Below are 19,310 nucleotides of genomic sequence, written 5' to 3'. Positions count from 1 at the left end.
TTAATTCCTATGTTTATTTTTGAATAGATGTTGGGTTTTACCAAATGTTTCTCTGCATCTATTGAGATCATTGTATTTTCTTTCCTTAGTCAATCTAGTGAATTACATTGACTGATTTTTCAAATATTCAATTAGCCTGGTATTCCCAGGATAAGCCCCGCTAGGAGATGACGGATAAGCATTTCTGTATACTTTAAATTGTTTTATTAAGAAAGTTTGTGTCTGTTCATGGAAGATATTAGGCTGTAGTTTTCTTTATTTCCAATATCTTTATCTGGTTTTGGTGTCAGGTTTTGCCTCATGGAAGGGTTGGGAAGTGTTCCCTCCTCTTCAATTTTCTGGAAGAGTTTGTAGTATTGGTATTATTTCTTCCTTAAACACTTGATAGAATTCAAGAATGAAGGCAACTCAGCCTAAAATTTTCTTTATGGGAAAGTTTTCAACTACACATTCAATTTTCATAATTTGGGTTATTCTTGCTATTTCATTCTTGAGTAAGCTTTGGTATTTTATGACTCTAAGAAATGTGTCCATTCCATCTATGTCACCAAATTTATTGGCATAAAGTTATTCAGACTATCCCTTCATTATTCTTTTAATGTCTGTAGAACCTGTAATGATGTACCCACTCTTACTGATGTTAATAATCTGTGTTTTTACTTTTTTGCCCTAATAAATCCTGCTAGTGGTTTATCAATGTTTTCATCTTTTCAAAAAACCTACTGGTTTCATTGATTTTTTTCTATTTTTTGTTATTTTCTATTTCATTGATTTTTGCTCTTTTTTTCTTGAGTTTAATTTGCTGGTTTTTTCCTAATTTATTCAGTTATAATCTGATTTCAGACCTTCATTCTTTTCTAATACAGGTGTTTTAATGCTGCACCCCAGGGATTTTTATATGCTGTGTTTTCATTTTTCTTTTGTTCAAGATGCCTTTTACTTTCATTACCTTTTATTTCTTCTTTACCGATGGATTATTTAAAAGTATGTTATTTAGTTTCCTTATACTTAGGTATTTTCCATCTATCTTTCTGTTATTGATTTCCAATTTAATTCCATGTGGTCAGAGATCATGCTTTGTTGGATCTGAATCCTTTCCAATTTGCTAAGACTTTTTATGGCACAGAATATAGTCTGCCTTGGTAAATGTACCATGTGTATTTGAAAATAAAGTTTATTCTTTTGTGGTTAGAGTTCTATAAACGTCAATTCAGTTATGTTGGTTAATAATTGTTTGAGCCTTTTATATTCTTACTGATTACCTGTCGACTTATTTTATCAATTATCAATAGATGGATGTTGACATTTTCAACTAAGATCGTTGACTTGTCTATTTTTCCTTCTAGCTCTAACTTCTTTGCTTTATGTGTTTTGAAGTTCTGTGACTAGATGCATGAACATTTAAAATTCTTATATCTCCTTGATTAATGAACTGATTCTCTCTATCCCTGTTATATTATTTACTCTAAAATATACTTTGTCTGATATTAACATAACCACACAGTTTTTTAAATATTTGTGTTAGCATGATATATCGTTTTCCATCCTTTTACTTTTGATTGATTGGTAGCTACTATATTTCAAGTGGATTTTGTACAGGCAGTGTACACTTGGCTCTTGCTTTTTTATTCAATTTGACAATCTCTGCTATTTGACTGTGGTGATTTAATCATTTATATTTAATATGACTTTTGATATGATTTGGTTTTAGTCTACCATCTTGCAATTTGTTTTCTCTTTGTCTCATCTGTTTTTATGCATTTTTTTTTTGTCTCCTTCTGCCTTTATTTGCATTGAGTATTTTTTATGACTCCACCTTATCTCCTTTGTGGACTTGTTAGCCACACATATTTTGTCTTATGTTGTTTTAGTCATTGTTTCTTTTTTTTTTTTTTTTGAGACGGAGTCTCGGCTCTCTGCAGGCTCCGCCCCCCGGGGTTCACGCCATTCTCCTGCCTCAGCCTCCCGAGTAGCTGGGACTACAGGCACCTGCCACCTCGCCCGGCTAATTTTTTGTATTTTTAGTGGAGACAGGGTTTCACCATATTAGCCAGGATGGTCTCGATCTCCTGACCTCGTGATCCACCCGCCTCGGCCTCCCAAAGTGCTGGGATCACAGGCGTGAGCCACCGCACCTGGCCTGCTTTTGGGTTTCTAATATACATGTTAGCTTATCTCGGTCTACCTTCAAGTGAAATTATAGCTTCGAGTAAAATTAAGAGTATAAGCACCTTCCAATATTTTGTTTTCATTTCCCCCTCCTGGCTTTTGTGCTATTATTGTTATATATTTTACTTCTATATTTGTTATAAACCCACAATGCATTATTATTTCTACTTTAAATTTTAAAAATAAACAAATTCTATTTACCTACATTTTTCCCATTTGTGGTGCTTGTTATTCTTTTGTGTAGTTTCGTATTTCCATCTGTTGTCATTTTCCTTCTGTCTGGAAGACTATCTCAAACGTTTTTTGTAGTGCAGGACTCCTGGTGATAACTTCTTCTGGTTTTTGTGTACATGAAAAGTGTTTCTATATCACCTTCCGTTTTTAAAGATATTTTCTCTAGGTATGGAATTCCAGCTTGGCAGGTTGTTGTTTCATTTTGTTTTTTTCTTTCAGGGCGCTAAATTGTTGCTCACTGTCTCTCAGCTTGTACCGTTTTCAACAAGAACTGTGCTCTGATTTTTCGTTCCTTTCATGTGTCTTTTTTCTATGGCTGGTTTTAAGATTTGCTCTTATCATTGGCTTTGGGCAATATTATTTCAATGTGTCTTCATGTAGTTTTCTTTGTATTTCTTTTGCTTGGAATTCGTTGTTTCCTGGATCTGTGGATTTATCATTTTCATCAAATTTGTAAAATGTATTTGAGGTATTATTTCTTCAAATATGTTTTCTTTCCCCTTCCTTCTGTGGGGATGCAAATTCCACATACAAAATGCCATGTGATGCTGTCCCACAGCTCACTAATGCTCTGTTTTATTTTTTCCAGTCTTTTTTCTCTGTATGTTTCATTTTTGGATAGTTTCTGTTGCTGTGTCTCCAGGTTCACTCATCTTCGCTTCTACATTGTTTAATCTGCTGCTAAACTAGTGTATTCATAGTATGAAATGTATTCTTCATCATTTTATATTTTCCATGTCTTTCCTTACCATGCTTATGTTTTGCTCTACCATGTTGAACATGAGAAATATATCATTGACAGTAATGGCAAAAGTCGCAATTACTTTTGCACCAACCTTATAGTTATAATTGTTTTAATGTCCTTGTCTACTAATTATATCATTTCTGTGTTGGTTTCAATTAATTGATTTTTCTCCTAATTGTATATCATATTTTTTTGCTTCTTTCCATGCCTAGCAAATTTTGATTGGATGCTAGACATTGTGAATTTTGCCTTGTTGGGTACTGGATATTCCTGTACTTTTTAAATATTCTTCAGATTTGTTCTTGAACACAATTAAATTACTTGAAAAGTTTGGTTCCTTTGAGGCTTTGATTTTAAAGCTTTAGTAGGAAGAGCCAAAGCATTGTTGTTTAGGGCAGATTTTTTTCCCCCATTACTGAGGTCATACCATTAGCACTCTACCTAATGCGCTGTGAATTACCAGGTTTTCCATTCTTGCTGATGAGAAAAGGAACTCTTCCTAGCTCTGTGTGAGTTCCAAAGATTGTTCCCTCTACTCCTTTTGGAGCTTTGTGGTTCTTTTCCCAAACGTACTGAGCTCAGATGAAGACGGGGAATGCAGGGGATCCCCTGCAAAGCCCCAGAACTCTCTCTCCTCCTTTTGCAGCTCTCTCCTGTGACTCTTCCCAGCAAACTCCAGCCACTTTGGCTCCCCAAGACTTTCACGTCCACTTCCTCCACTCAGAGAGACTACTGGGCTTTATCAGGCTTCCTCTCCCTGCGCCGCAAACTGGAAACTTCCCAGGCAGCTGGCTGTGGCCATGCTGGGCTCACCGTGCTGGTTTTCCATTTTCAGAGATCTTTGTCCTGTGCTGCTGTTGTCTGATGTCTGATAATCATGGTTTTGTATATTTTTCCAATTTTTGAGTTGTTTAAGGCAGGAGGGTGAAGCTGGTCCTTGTTACACCCTCGTGGATGGAAGCATCGGTGTCTTATGTCATCTTCAGGACTTTGGGTTTTACTCTGAGTGAAATGGGAGGCATATGGGTAGATTTTGAGTGGCATGATCTGACATGCATCCCTCCCATGGTGGGACAAATGAATGGGTAAAATATTGAGAGATGAACTGTCTTCTAATGTACCACAGAATTCACTGATTTGATTTGCTGACTTTATCTCATTCATTGATGCATCCCAGGAGCCTAGAACATGTCCCACCCATACTAGGCACCTGGGAAGTGGGTACCAAGAGTGAACAAATGAATAAGGTCAGGAAGTGGGTGGAGCAGGAGCCTGTTCCTGCCCCAGGGGCTCACTGGCAGAACTCGTGATGGGGGACAAGGCTTGGGCAGCATCCCCAAAAGGAAGGACGCAGTCTCTTTTGGCCCTTTGTGGCCACTAACACAGCCTGAGGTAGTGCTTTCCCCATATTTGCAAGAGAAGAGGAAGGAGAGGAGGAAAAGGCAGAGGCCAGCTTGGAGGAAGGAGAGGAGGAGAAGGCAGAGGCCAGCTTGGAGGAAGGAGAGGAGGAGAAGGCAGAGGCCACCTTGGAGGAAGGAGAAGAGGAGAAGGCAGAGGCCACCTTGGAGGAAGGAGAGGAGGAGAAGGCAGAGGCCAGCTTGGAGGAAGGAGAGGAGGAGAAGGCAGAGGCCAGCTTGGAGGAAGGAGAGGAGGAGAAGGCAGAGGCCAGCTTGGAGGAAGAAGAGGAGGAGGAGGCAGAGGCCACCTTGGAGGAAGGAGAGGAGGCCTTCCTTGGAGGCCCCTGCATCCTCCCTTGCTCCACTCTCACTGCTCCTGCAGCTCCCCCACTCCCCTCGGAGACTCCACCAGATGTCTGGATGACCAAGGCAGTCTCACATGAGATCGGAATGAGATTGGCTCTCTCAAATCAAGAGCCTGAGCTAGGGATACCATACCCTGAGCCCTGCCACGTCCCACCAGCCATGTCTGTCTCAAACCCAACCTCAGAACCTGACACTTGCACGGAGGCCAGGCCCCACCAGGCCTACAGGTGATGCTGCCTACTCAACAGTGTCCCTGAGGCCTCGAGACCCCTGCCCTCCTCCCAGGGCCCAGCCAGTCCATTGAATGGAAGGACAAACACATGGAAGGATGCAGCTGACCCCAATGGAAGTCAATGCTGCGCTCAGCACCCCCTGTACTAATGCAGAAATATACACGCACTCAGATGCCAACACCCAGGGCCCCTCCTCCATTTCAGAATCTCCCTCCCTGTCTCCACATCCATGAAGGACTCATCTTGCATGAAGGTACACCAGGACTCTGCCCGCAGGGACAAATGGTCACACCCCACCACCATCTTGCTTCACAAGTCGCAGAGCAGCCAGGCCACACTGATGCCACAGGAGCACAGGATGTTCATGGCGGAAGCCTACAGTGCAGGTGACTGCCAGCCCTGGGCTCAGACAGGCAGGGGCAGGTCGGCCCAGATGGGGTCAGGCTCCAGCAGATCCCACCATGTCCCTCCACCAAAAGCAGTCCTGAGGGTGATGGCCAGAGGGAGTCTCTACTCCAGGATCTTGAGGGTATCAAGTTGTGTGGACATAGTGAAGCTTTCAGCAAAGAACCCTGCACACCCGGCTTGGCCTCTTCATGCCTCTTGAGGCACCATCCAAAGCCCAAATAATGCCCCAGCTCACCCTACACCCCACCCTCCGCTATCCTCCCTTTCCCTTTCACACCTCGGAACCGCAGTCCAGGCCTGGCCCCTCCCTATTCAAACACCATTGAATGCTGGATGACTGGATGGATGGTGAAAGGATAAAAGAATGGATGGGGGGATGGAGGGATGAATTCATGAGTGGGTGGGTGGGTGAATAAATTTATGAATAGATGGATGTTGGGCAGATGGGCAGGTAGATGAATGGAAAGATAGATGAGCAGGTGGATTAGTAGATGGAAGGATGGACAGATGGAACATGTGGGTGGATGGACAGATGGCTGGATGGACAGGTGGATGAGTGGATGATGGGCGGATGGGAATATGAATGGCGAGTGAGGACGTGCTCATGCACCTGCACTCCTGCTCCTTACCTATGTTGAACCCCAGAAAGTCCATCTGGACAGTCAGGAAGTCCTGGACTTCTCATACATCCATTCCCCAGTTCTCATTTTCAGAGCACTCCTTCCATCCCCAGACCCACCCTCCTGCCTGCCGAGCCTTGCTGCCACAATGTGAGCTACCCACAGCATGCTCACACATGCCTTCTTGCCAACCTTAGCCACCTGCTTCAAGATGCTGCAGGACATGAACAGTGCTGACCCCTTCCACTTGAAGTACATCATCAAGAAGATCAAGAACATGGCTCATGGCTCCCCCAAGCTGGTGATGGAAACCATCCACGACTACTTCAGAGACAACCCAGAGGTAGGGACAGCTTGGGCCACTGGGGCAGGCACAGGGGGCAGAGGGGGAGGGTGGGACCCCAAGGTGGGCTCAAACCCTAGATCCTGCCTAGAACAGCTACATGGCTTGGGGCAAGTCTCCATTTCCTCATATGTCAAATGGGCCAAGTGGGGAGGGAGAAAAGTGGACCCGCATACATTGACCACCCTCAGAATGCGCTCATGAGGTGGCGATCCTGACCCTCACAGGTGGAGAAACTAAGGCGTAGGGAGGCCAAGGGATTTGCCTGGAGTCATAGAACCATGAAGTGGCAGAGAGAAATGGCTCCTCTCACACCCCTCCCCATCCACGCCCCCGCCCACATCTCCCACACAATCTGACCTGATCTGTCCCCAAGCCACCGTTGCTCTGCCATCCACAGATCTCCAGCAGGCACAAGTTCCGGCTGTTCCAGACCCTGGAGATGGTCATCAGGGCCAGTGACGTCCTGGAGGAGACCTGGGAGAAAACTTTCACACGGCTCGCTCTGGAGAACATGACCAAGGCCACGGTGGGCCCCCCCTCCCACAGCAAGTGGGCCAACCCCCCACGGGTTCTGGGAATGCCAGCAGCTACCCCAGGGACCCAAGTGATGCTGGGCATGCCCAGCCTTGTGGCTTACCAAGCAATTTCCATCCAGTGACTGGCGTTCTTACCCCCAGCCCCTTCAGCGGGACAATCATACTTTTCCATCTCACTTTCCCATTCCAGGAAGGTGAGGCTCAAGAGAGCATTGCTTGTCTAAAGCCAAGGGGCTCGTAAGTTGGGGGGCCCTCTCCCCAAAGGAGGTCTCTCCCTGAAGCAGGCTATGGTTCCCCTCTGCACCGCCTTCCTCACCACTGCATGGCAGCTGCCTGCAGCCCAGCCTCTGGAAGGCCTGCTGCGAGTCTAACCCAGTCTGCAGGCTGTAACTCTGCCCTTGGCCTCCACCTTCTGGGTTCCTGCTTGATGGAGACTTGGGGGTCTGGACCTGAACTGCCCCACCCACCCCACCCCACCCCACCCCACCTGCAGCTTGCAGTCCAAGAGCCAGCCCTAGCCGCCAACAATCTCCACTCCAAGAGTGGAGACTTGGGAGCAGGTGGCTTAGACTGACTAGGCCAGGGCAGCCCCAGGGGACACCTCAATACGCACACACACTAGGGTGCCCCACAAAGCAGGAGTAGACACCATTTACCCTCCGTGTGGTGCCGAGTCTTAATTCATGATTGTGCAGGAGGCAAAGGCCACTGAAAGGTCTTTAATACTCAAAGCTCCCCCCAAAGCAAGAGGCACAGCACACCCCACGGGGCCACACAGGCCTGTCCCATGCGGGGGTCAGGAAGCAGACAGAGGGACCATCTGAACATGCCTTCAGGGCCATGGTGGTGGGAAGTAATGAAGTAGAGACATCCCCTAGGAGCTACGGGGACACAGGCAGGTCGGGGGCATTGTAATGGGACTTCCATACTCCCCAAAAGATGTAAGCAGCTCCAGCTGCTCACCTGGCCCTATGATTCAACAAACTCAAGGAGAGGTTATTTGGAATAACAGACATCAAACAGCCAGCACAGGGCCTACAAGCATGGTCAACACATCCTCCACGCAGGGGTTTGTGGCCCCATTTACGGATGCGGAGGCTGGAGCCCAGAGCTTTAGGGACTGGCCTGCAATCACAGCCCAGCTGGTGGGTGGCAGGTGGGATATGCCCCTTTGCTCCCCCAGAGAAGTGAATGAGGCCACCCTGGGTGTGAGAGACAGCAAAACGGGAAGCAAGGGCCCTGTCCACCTATTTCTTTTTTCCACCTCATTTCTTTTTCTTTTGGAATCTTATGCATGTGTTTGTCACACTCACCACTGCAAAGTCTTTCAGGCGTCTCTGCAGTTTACAGATCGATGATCCTAGGGAGATGGGGTCGGGGAGCGGTTCCCCCAGGGAGGCAAGGGCTTCGGGACACTCTCAGGGGTGTGGTCTGGCCTCAGCCTCCCTGAGGGTGGACAAGACCCTCCTGGGGCTTCATGAGGAGGGGCCTCTGCATGGAGTCTGGCATGAATGAGGCCAGGACTGGTCTACATTTTCTGCTTCTGAACACACCGCAGCCCCGCTCCAGCCCCCAAAGTCCGCTCCAGCCCCCAGAGTAAGTCGACACTTCTGTGGGTCCTACCCGCCCCCTGGGACACAGACGGACACTTCTGTGGGTCCTACCCACCTCCTGGGACACAGACGGACACTTCTGTGGGTCCTACCCGCTGCCTGGGACACAGAGGGACCCTTCTGTGGGTCCTACCCACCACCTGGGACACAGAGGGGGATCAGGCACTCTGTTACCTAGGTCAGGACCAGCCGAGTTCAGACAATCTTCCAGCCCAGCATAGAGCTTGGAGTCAGCAAGGACCGGCCTGAGCCTGCACTCCTGTTGCCCTGCTCCGGTGGGGGACTGTGTTTCCTAAACCCTAAGTCTCCCCTTTCCTGATTTACTTTCTTAAACCGGAGATAGACTTCAGCTTCTTGGAGGTGCTTCTTGGAGGTGCTTCTTGGGGTAGGGCTTAAGGGAAGTAAGGTTTTGAGCCTGTGCATTTCCAGAAATCTCTGGATTTGATTTCACACTGGACTGTGGGTTGGCAACCGCTGTCCATTGTCCTCTGGCCCTCGTGGCTGTTGAGGATCCAGAGCCATTCTGAACCGTGATCCTTCACACACGACCTGATGTCTGCTGGGGAGCTTGGGCTTGTGGAGTCTTTGCCCTGCCCATTCTGCAGGAGTGGAAGTCACTCTGGGTGCAGCATTAGCCACCGCGCTTTGTGGTCACATATCCCTTCCATCTGGCTACCTGAGCCCTTGGTTCCACCTTAGAGTGACCAGGTGAGCCCACTGCTGCCACCCTCACCCAGCTACGTCAGCATCTCTCCATCTTCCCTTCTACGCTCTGAGAAGTCCCAGGGAGACGCTCACCCAGGGGCCCTGCATAGTGGTCAGGGTCTCATCCCATGGCAGTCATGCCAGGACTGGCCTGGGAAGTGAGTATTCCTGGAGTTTACGGGCCTGGCAACCCCTGGGTAGAGACACTCATCTGCCCCCTCCAGAGACTGAGCCCCCAGAGTCTTGCTGGGGTGGGAGAGGGCCAGCTCCCTTCACGTGTGCAGAGTGTGGGAGGTACATCTACAGACTCAACTACTTCTAAAACCACATCACCTTGAGTTTCAGCCCCCTCCACTGCCCCTCCAATTCTTGAGGTTTGGAGACAAGAGATCCCCCCAACTTCAAATAGTGGGGGACAGTGCCGTGTGGGTGAGCTGGCCGCTCGGCCTCTGCTCCACTAGCCTACACGTGGTCTTCAGGCCCCTCGCCTACCTGCTTCCCGCTTCCACAGTGCGGTTGCTATTGTCCTTTTTAAAAAATCTCCTAGATGTAGTGTCAGCTGAGGTAGGTTTTTTGAAAGAGCAAAATCAGATTCAATCACCATCTTCACAAGAAGCCCCCATAACCATACTTTCCATAAGTTATAAATGATATATCTATTTCATGCGATGATTCAAGCTGCATGGCACGGCTCAGACACCCCCACTTTCAGACGCCCCCAAGTGCAGACAGGCCTCCTGTTCACCTGCCTCAGAGCCACAGAAGCTGCCTTATGGCTCCCATGAAGACTGAGAAAAGAGTAGAAATCAAAATTGCAGCAAGATCTAAAGGGATACCCACACGCTTGTTGAGAAAGGTCCCAGGTGTGGCCACACAGAGCCAGGCTCCGGGACCCATGTGGTTCCTTCCTGCTGAAGATGCCCCTCCACTGGACAGTGGGGGCTTGGCCAGGGTCAGGGAGGCCAGGGACCCAGTCAGCGGGGCTCTGCCCTTGAGCAGCTGACGCCCTGGCTCTCCTGGACAGGAATATAGCCTCTGCTTCTGAATTCATGGTGAAACATGTGACATTGTCCTGAGCCGCCAGGAGCTCAGGAGGAGAGGTGATGTGGGCTGGAGGTTTCAGGATGAGTGCCCTGAACCCAGGCCTTGGAGCAGGCTCTAAGTGGGAGTGGAGGTGAAGGCAGGCACACAGCGTGAGCAAGGGCTCAGAGGTAGGGAGGAAGAGGAGGAGGTGTCCCGGCAATGGACGCGGACCAGGAAGGCCTCAGGCTCCCTCAGCCTCAGTTTTCTACCAAAAGAAACATGGGCCGTGGCCGCTGTCCTGCCCCTCAAACCAGCCCAGGCATGTGAAGACGCGAGGTCTCGTAACAAGCCGCTCTTACTCTACCTCCCGCCCTGCCTGCTCCCACCCCACCCCAGGAGCTGGAAGACATATACCAGGACGCGGCCAGCAACGTGCTGGTGGCCATCTGCAGGCACTCGTGGCGGGTGGTGGCGCAGCATCTGGAGACGGAGCTCCTGACGGGCGTCTTCCCACACAGAAGCCTCCTCTACGTGATGGGCGTCCTGTCCTCCAGCGGTATGTCGGGCGCCAGTTTGCGGACAGGGTGGGGTGGGTCATGGAGAGTGATCCAAGAGGTGGCTCTGAGGGTCCACATGGGCAGGGTACAGGGGCTGCACGTCACTTGTGCACCATGAGGTAGCTTCATGCCCGGCAGCAACAGGCTGCTGCCCCGAGGACCCCCATTGCCCACCATCCCTCAGAGGGCCCAGGCCATGCTCAGGATCTCCCTGGAAAGAGCGACACCAGGCCCAGCCGTGTCAGCCCCTCTGATGGCTCACCCACTCCTACTGTCAGTGTTGCAACAGCTGGACCTGGACGGAGCCAGGATGACAGAGGAGGTCCCAGGAGGTGGCCCAGGACAGGTGTGAGGCTGGCACATGGCCGGGCAACCCCACTGCCAGCTGCTGCATCTGTCTCCTCCCTTGGTCACACGAGGCAGGTGGGCATTCCTCCCCTGGAAGGTGAAGAGATGGAGCTCAGAGAGGCAGCATGGCCGACCAGGGCCACTCCCAGCCTGTCACAGCCGGCAGTGTCTGGGCCCTGCATCCACATAGCCGCTGCCTCCAAGCTGCAGGAAGTGCCGGCCTGGACAGTGGGGCCTCTGAGGACCCCAGAAGAAGGACATTCAGAGAGTTGCTGACATAAAATAGCGAACACTTACTGAGCACCTACCCAGTGCCAGGCCCCCAGCCACACAGAGGCAAGGGGCAGCCTTCATTCATTCACTCATTCATTCACAGCATATGCTGTTGCGCTTCCCACTGGGAGATGCAGGGCTGCCTTGAGGGCAGCTGGGGGAGCCCAGAGAGGAAAGGGACCAGCTGTCCTGGGGCCATCAAGGAGGGCTTCCTGGAGGAGGCAGCCAGTATAGGCCACATCTAGAGGGATGCGTAGGAGGGTGAGGAGGGACACTCCTTCTGCCAAGGGCCTTGAGGAAGAGTTGGTCGGCAGCCACAGTGAGGGGTGGGGTTGGGGTGTGGCAGGCCCTGTGACCTGCAGGGAGGCCCAGGCCCAGCAGGGGTGTTTGGACGCTAAGACCTGAGGCGAAGCAGGACCTGCTCAGCTTGGCCTTGCACCTCCCACCCCAGGATTAGCAGGCTGCGTGGAGGTCCCTCTGCACCTGGGGGTACTGCTGAGGCTGCCAGATCCCTCCCCAAAGCAGCCTTTCCCTCTGGGGTAGGTTCCAAAGTTCCGGAAAAGCTCTCCACTCTCACAATGCCTCCCTCCCAAAGGCTTATTTTCCCACTCTTGAGAGGCCATGCTTGGCAGCGCCCCTCCATTCACCATGAGTGAGCCCGAGGCCCAGAGAGGGAGCCCAGCCCGCCTGAGGCCACACAGTAAGAGCAGCTGGGCCGCAAGCCCACCCCAGCTCTCTGAACCCAGAGCCAAGCCCGGCTCACATCCCTCCAGCTCCCGCGCCCCACAGAGCTAGGGCGGGCAGAGGCCAGCAGCATCAGCCCGGGCCAGCGCTAAAGGCTGGAAGAGACGGGTGTTAGACAGGGCCCTGTGACCCATCCCTCCTCCCACAGAGGAGCTCTTCAGCCAGGAAGACAAGGCCTGCTGGGAAGAGCAACTGATCCAGGTAGGGAAGGAGCCCAGCTCCCAGCCACCAGGCCTTCTGTGGGGGCAACAGGGGAGAGGCAGCAGGATGGGTGCCTGGGAGGAGGGGTAGGGGGAAGGAGGGAGGAGGAAGGGAAGGCAGAGAGAGAGAGAAGGGGAGGGGAGGGAGAAGAGAGGGTAGTGGGGAGACAGGGAGGATGGGAGGAAGGAGGGAATGTCGGGGAGGAAGGAGGGAATGTCGGGGAGGAAGGAGGGAGGAATGGGGGGGGAAGGAGGAGGAGGCAAGAAGAGGGGATTGAGGGGGAGGGAGGAAGATGGGGGAACAAGAGGGAGCAGGTAGGGAAGGAGGGAGGGAAGGAGGGAGGGAGGCCCCTACTCTGCAGATGAGCACACAAGTCTGGAAAAGGGAGGGGACTGCAGTCACAGGGCCAGTCACTTCGGCACTGGGATTAGGGAGGGGACTGCAGTCACAGGGCCCGGTCACTGCAGCACTGGGATTGGGAAGGGGACCACAGTCACAGGGCCGGTCACTGCAGCACTGGGATTGGGAAGGGGACCGCAGTCACAGGGCCAGTCACTGCAGCACTGGGATTGGGAAGCGGACCACAGTCACAGGGCCCATCACTGCAGCACTGGGATTGGGAAGGGGACTGCAGCACTGGGATTGGGAAGGGGACCGCAGTCACAGGGCCAGTCACTGCAGCACTGGGATTGGGAAGGGGACTGCAGCACTGGGATTCGGGAGGGGACCACAGTCACAGGGCCTGTCACTGAGGCGGTGGGATTCAAACCTTGGTCTCCACATGCCTGGCACAGAGCACATACGCAACGCACTCAGCCAGAGCTGTCACCCTGGAAGGCAGGAAGCAGGTTGGGGTGAACAGAGGGAGCCCCAGCCAAGAAACAGAGTCCGTGCAGGCCCATCCCTGAACACACACCCGAGTGAGTGAGGGGCTGACATAGCTGAGGGAAGGGACACAAGACCCCCGCCCCCTGGATCCAAGCCCATATTCAACCAATCACCACTCTGTGACCTGGGGGACCCACTTCACCTCTCGGTCCCTTAGTTTCCTCATCTGTCAAATGGGAATCCAAGCACTTCACTCAAATGGTGGGTATGACGAGTATACGAGGTAATCCGTGGAAAGCATCGGGCACCGTGCCAGTGACGCAGGAAACCCTCGCTAATGTCATTATTGTCCTATGGGAAGAGCTGTAGTGGTAGTGACAGGAGCAGCAGTGGTGGCGGCAGGAGAATACTTGGAATGGAATGGTATCCAGTAGAAATAGCACCAGCAGCAACACAAGCAATTAATAGAACAAGAAGACAAAAAGTTACGGAGGATAGAGAAAACTTGAACAATACATTAACCAAATTCGTCTAACAAAGTGCAAACAAAATATTCGCCAGGGGGTGTGGGGGGAAATGGAGATGGTTAATGGGTACAAAAAATAGGAAGGATGAATAAGATCAAGGTGACTATAGTCCATTAGTTAACTGTAGATTTTAAAATAACTGAAAGAGGCTGGGTGTGGTGGCTCACCCCTGTAATCCCAGCACTTTAGGAGGCCAAGACGAGCCCATCACTTGAGGTCAGGAGTTCAAGACCAGCCTGGCCAATATGGCGAAATCCCATCTCTACTAAAAATACAAAATTAGCCCAGCATCATGGCACACGCCTGTAATCCCAGCTACTCAGGAGGCTGATATGGGAGAATCACTTGAAACCAGGAAGCAGAGGTTGCAGTGAGCCGAGACCACGCCACTGCACTCCAGCCTGAGCAATACAGCAAGACTCCATCTCAAAATAAAATCAAATAACTAAAAGAGGGCCGGGCACAGTGGCTCATGCCTGTAATGCCAGCACTTTGGGAGACTGAGGCCGGTGGATCTCCTGAGGTCAGGAGTTCAAGGCCAGCCTGCCCAACATGATGAAACCCCGTCTCTACTAAAAAGTACAAAAATTAGCTGGGCATGGTGGCATGCACCTGCAGTCCCAGCTACTCGAGAAGCTGAGGCAGAGAACTGCTTGAACCCTGGAGATGGAGGTTGCAATGAGCCGAGATCGTGCCATTGCACTCCAGCCTGGGCAAAAGAGTGAGACACCATCTTAAAAAATAATAATAAAATAAAGTAAAAGAGTATAAGTGGATTGTTTGTAACACAAAGGATAAATGCTTGAAGTGACGGATACCTTATTTACCCTAATGTGATTATTGCACATTGTACACCTGTAGCAAAATATCCCATATACCCCATAAATTTATATACGTACTATATACCCACAAAAATTAAAAATATTAAAATTTTTTTTAAATTCACCAAGATAGACCATATGCTGGGCCATATATCAAGTTTCAACAAATTTAAAACAGCTGATATCAAACAGAGTACATTCTGTGATCAAAATACAAATTAGAGTCCAAAATAAAATATATCTGGAGAAACTTCAAATCCTTGGAAATTAAACAACACATTTCTAAATAACCCATCAGTCAAAGAAGAAATCACAAGGAAAATTAGAAAATATTTTGAACTGAATGATAATGAAACGCAACATATGAAAATCAGTGGGATGCGATAAAAAGCAATATTTAGAAGGAAATTTATATTTTAATGGCTATATTAGGAAAGAAGAAAGATATAAAATCAATTATCTAAGCCTCTATTTTAAGAAACTAGCCAAAAAATGAGCAGATAATAAACTTAGAGTAAGTAGAAGGAAGGAATAACAAAAACTAGAGCAGAAATCAAAGAAACAAAAAGAGATAAACAGAGAATGACTAGAACCAAAAGATCAATACATTGAGCCAGATGCCATGGCTTATGCCTGTAATGCCAGCTACTCTCGAGGCTGAGGCAGATGGACTGCTTGAGGCCAGGAGTTCAAGACCAACCTCAGCAACGCAGTAAGAACCTGTCTCTAAAAAAACTTATATTAGGGTTGAATATGAGATTTAAGAAAAAAAAAACACTTCTAAAACTTAGCCAGGCATAGTAGCTTATACCTGTAGTCCAGCTACTCATGAGGCCAAAGGCAGAAGGATCACTTGAGCCCAGGAGTTCAAGGCTGCAGTGAGCTGGGATCAAACCACTGCACTACAGCCTGGGCAATAGAGCAAGACCAATCTCTATTTAAAAAATGATAAATAAATAAGTAAATTGATAAACCCCCTCACTAGACTGATCAAAAAGAGAGAAAATACAAAATACCAATTTCAGAAAGGAATAAGGAACACTACACATCCCTCAGACATTAAAAATTATAATGAAATATTCAATAAATTAGATAATTTAGATTGAATAGACAAATTCTCTAAAAAACACGTTACCAAACTGACATAAGAAGAAACAAAAAAGAATAGTCCTATATCTATTAAATAAGTTGAAATCATAATTTAAAACATTCTCACTAAGAAAACTTCAAGCCCAGACACTTCACTGTGAATTCTATCAAAAAGTTAAAAAAGAAATAGTACTAATTCTATACAAATGTTTTCAAGAAAATAGAGGAGGAAGGAATAACTTCCTAAATCATTTTATGAGGGCTACACAACCCAAAGACATTATAAAAAGAGAAAGAAAACTAAAGACCAATATATTTTATGAAAATAGACTCAAAAATAGTTGTTGTTTTTTTTTTGAGACAGAGTATCGCTCTGTTGCTGGAGGCACATGCCAGGCTGCAGTGGCACAATATCGGCTCACTGCAACCTCTGCCTCCCAGGTTCAAGTGATTCTCCTGCCTCAGCCTCCCAAGTAGCTGGGACTACAGGCACATGCCACCACCCCCAGCTAATTTTTGTATTTTTTTCTTTTAAAGTGGAGACGGGGTTTCACCATGTTGGCCAGGATGGTCTCAATCTCTTGACCTCATGATCTGCCTGCCTCAGCCTCCCAAAGTGCTGGGATTACAGGCATGAGCCACCACCTGCCTGAAAATAGACTCAAAAATCTTAACAATATATTAACAAATTGAGTAAAAGGATAATACACCATGATCAAGGAGGGTTTATCCCAGGGACACAAGGTCAATTTAACATTTGAAAAGCAATAAGTGCAATTCAACACATTAACAGAATAAAGTAAAAAAACTTTGGTCATATTTATAAAAAATCATGTGGAAAAAGCATCTGACAGAATTCAATACCTGTCCATGATAAAAGCTCTCAACAAACTAGGAGTAGAAGGAAACTGCCTCAATGTGACAATGGACATCTAAAGCTACAGTTAACACAATTAATGATCCAAGACCAAACACTTTCCCACTAAGATCAGGAATAAAGCAAAGGTGTCCTTTCTCTCCACTTCCACTCAACATTACACTGAAGTTGCTAGCCAATGCAATAAGGTAAGAAAAAGGAGAAGGGAAAAAAGACATAGAGATTGCAATTGAAAAAGTAAAACTATCTCTTTTGTAGACAATGTGACTATATACATAGAAAATCTTACAGAATCATATTTAAAATACTAGAACTAATAATTACTAATACTTGGATGTAGCAAGATCTCAGGATACAAGATCAATATATAAAAATCAATTGAACTTCTATATACTGGTAACAAATAATTAGAAAATAAAATTTTTCTTAAAAAATGACATTTTCAGTAGCATTAAAGATATAAAAGACTCAAAGATAAATGCAACAAAATATATGGAATATTGTTACAAAGCATTGCAAAGAGAAATTAAAACAACCCTTAAAAAATGGAGACATACAATGTTTGTGGACAAAATGATTTAATAATGGTAAGATGTCAATTCTCCCAAAATTTATTTGTAGATTGAATGCAATGCCAATCCATCTCAGAAAACTATATTGTAGGATTAAATATAAGCTATAGAATAAATTTTTATAAAGAAATTTTAAAGAACCTAGAATAGCCAAAACAATTATGAAAAAGAAAAAAGTTGCAAGAAATTGGCTACTTGATTTCAAGACTTACTATAGGGCTACAGCAAACAAGACATGAAGCATTGGCATAGGTTAAACAGATAAATCAATTGAACAGAATAGAAAATCCAATATCAAACCATAGGTAAACAGTTGATTGATTTTTTTAAAGAAAAATATATCAAAGCAGTTCAATGGGGAAAGTCTTATAAACTATTTCATATATGTAAGAAAAAAAGTGAACTTTAGTGCCTAGTTCAAACCATTCGCAAATATTAATTAGAGATGGAGCCAAAGGCTAAAATGTAAAAGGTAAAACTCAAAAGTGTCTAGAAGAAAGCATGGGAGAAAATGTTGCCAGCCTTAGGGTAGCTAGATATTTCTTAGGGCTCAGAAAGTAATCATCATAAAGATTTAAAAAATGATGTTAGATTTCATCAAAATTAAAACGTTTCATCAACTGATAATGCTAAGAAAATGAAAAGGCAAGCCACAGACATGGAGAAAATACTCACAAACTGGAAAAGAGGCTATATCCAGAATAAATAAAGAACTTGTATAACTCAGTAAGCAAAAGACAAAGAGGTCAATTTTTTAAATGAGCAAAAAATCCACAACGCACCTCAGGAAGGAAGACATCTCAATGACCAATAAGCAAGTGAAAAAACGATGAGCGTCGTTAGTCCTCAGGGAAGGCTCAGTTAAAACCACAAGGAGCCGCCTCCGTGTCTCTGCCAAGGGCACACAGGTGAAACAAGGACCACAACAGACATTGGCAAGGACGCGGAGCCAGCAGAACGTTGAGGGCGGGACGGGAAAATGGCGCAACCTCTTTGGAAAACTGACATTTTCTTCTGAAGTTAACATATGACTCAGCAATCCCACTTTTCGGTATTTTACTCAAGAGATGTGAAAACATCCATACACAAAATTACTTCTACAAAAATGATCATAGCAGCCTTATTCATTCTAGCCTCAAACTGGAAACAACCCAGACGGGCAGGATGCTGCACATCCCCCTGAAAAGATCTAAAGTCAATCATCTAAGTGTCCGTCTCAGGAAACTAGAGAAGGATCAAGTTAAACCTGAACCAGGCAAAGGAAATGAAATAATAAAAGTTAAAATAGAAAAAGAGGAACGAACTTGCAGCGCATGCAACGACATGGATGAATCTCAAAAACATGCTGAGTGAAAAAGTTCCAGACACAGAAGATCACAGACTGCCTGCTTCCAATTACATGCAATTCTAGAAAAGGCCAAACTCATCGGCAGGGAAATCAGAACAGTTTTGTAGTGACGGAGCTTAACCAGGAAGGGGCATGAGAGAGCTTTTTGGGGTGGTGGCAAATGTTCTATATCCTGAGAGGATGTAAATTACGTGGGCTGGATTCATGAGCTCTACAGTAAAGATCTGTGCACTTCATTGTGAGTTAAAATATCTCAATTTTTTAAATACTTAAAACTTTAAAAATTAAAAATTTGGGGAAGAGATGTGCTTCAAAATTCAGAATATTTTAGATTTTTAAAAAAGTAATATGATATACACACTGTATATTCCAAGAACATCCTTAGGAGGGTCTGGGCAGATGTAGAATGAAATAGATTGGCATCCCTGCTACAGAAGCAAATAGTCACACCAGGTCCCACAAATCGCATCACGTCAGTGCAGCTCAGAGTCTGCTATCCAATGAGGTTGCTACAAAGCTATGGGGGGAAAATGTTTAATTTTCTGAGCTTGGGAATTTGAATTTTAGACAAGGAACTGTGGCATTGTTATATGCAGCAGTGAACAAAGACAGTAAAGGTCTGGGGGAGGGGACATTCTGGGGGACCTCAGGGCTTCCTGGGGGCTGGGGTTTCATGGACATTCTGCCATCACCTGTTTTGTGGGTGAGACAGCCCCCCAGGTCCCGCTGC

At 47.2% G+C, this 19,310-nt stretch overlaps 1 protein-coding gene across 1 annotated transcript in view; it reads left to right on the top strand.

Moving 5' to 3' along the window:
* The window catches only part of LOC100987797 (maestro heat-like repeat family member 5), a 74,831-nt gene that overhangs the window by 5,254 nt on the left and 50,267 nt on the right, over positions 1-19,310 (top strand). Inside the window, 5 exon segments of the mRNA XM_055117013.2 lie at positions 5,349-5,530; positions 6,370-6,515; positions 6,916-7,044; positions 10,792-10,951; positions 12,466-12,518. Of these exon segments, the coding sequence (XP_054972988.2) occupies positions 5,349-5,530; positions 6,370-6,515; positions 6,916-7,044; positions 10,792-10,951; positions 12,466-12,518 (670 nt within the window).

Source organism: Pan paniscus, chromosome 7 (assembly GCF_029289425.2).
Source record: "Pan paniscus chromosome 7, NHGRI_mPanPan1-v2.0_pri, whole genome shotgun sequence".
In the NCBI taxonomy this organism is placed as follows: Eukaryota; Metazoa; Chordata; class Mammalia; order Primates; family Hominidae; genus Pan; species Pan paniscus.
This window is presented reverse-complemented; position numbering and strand designations above follow the sequence as displayed.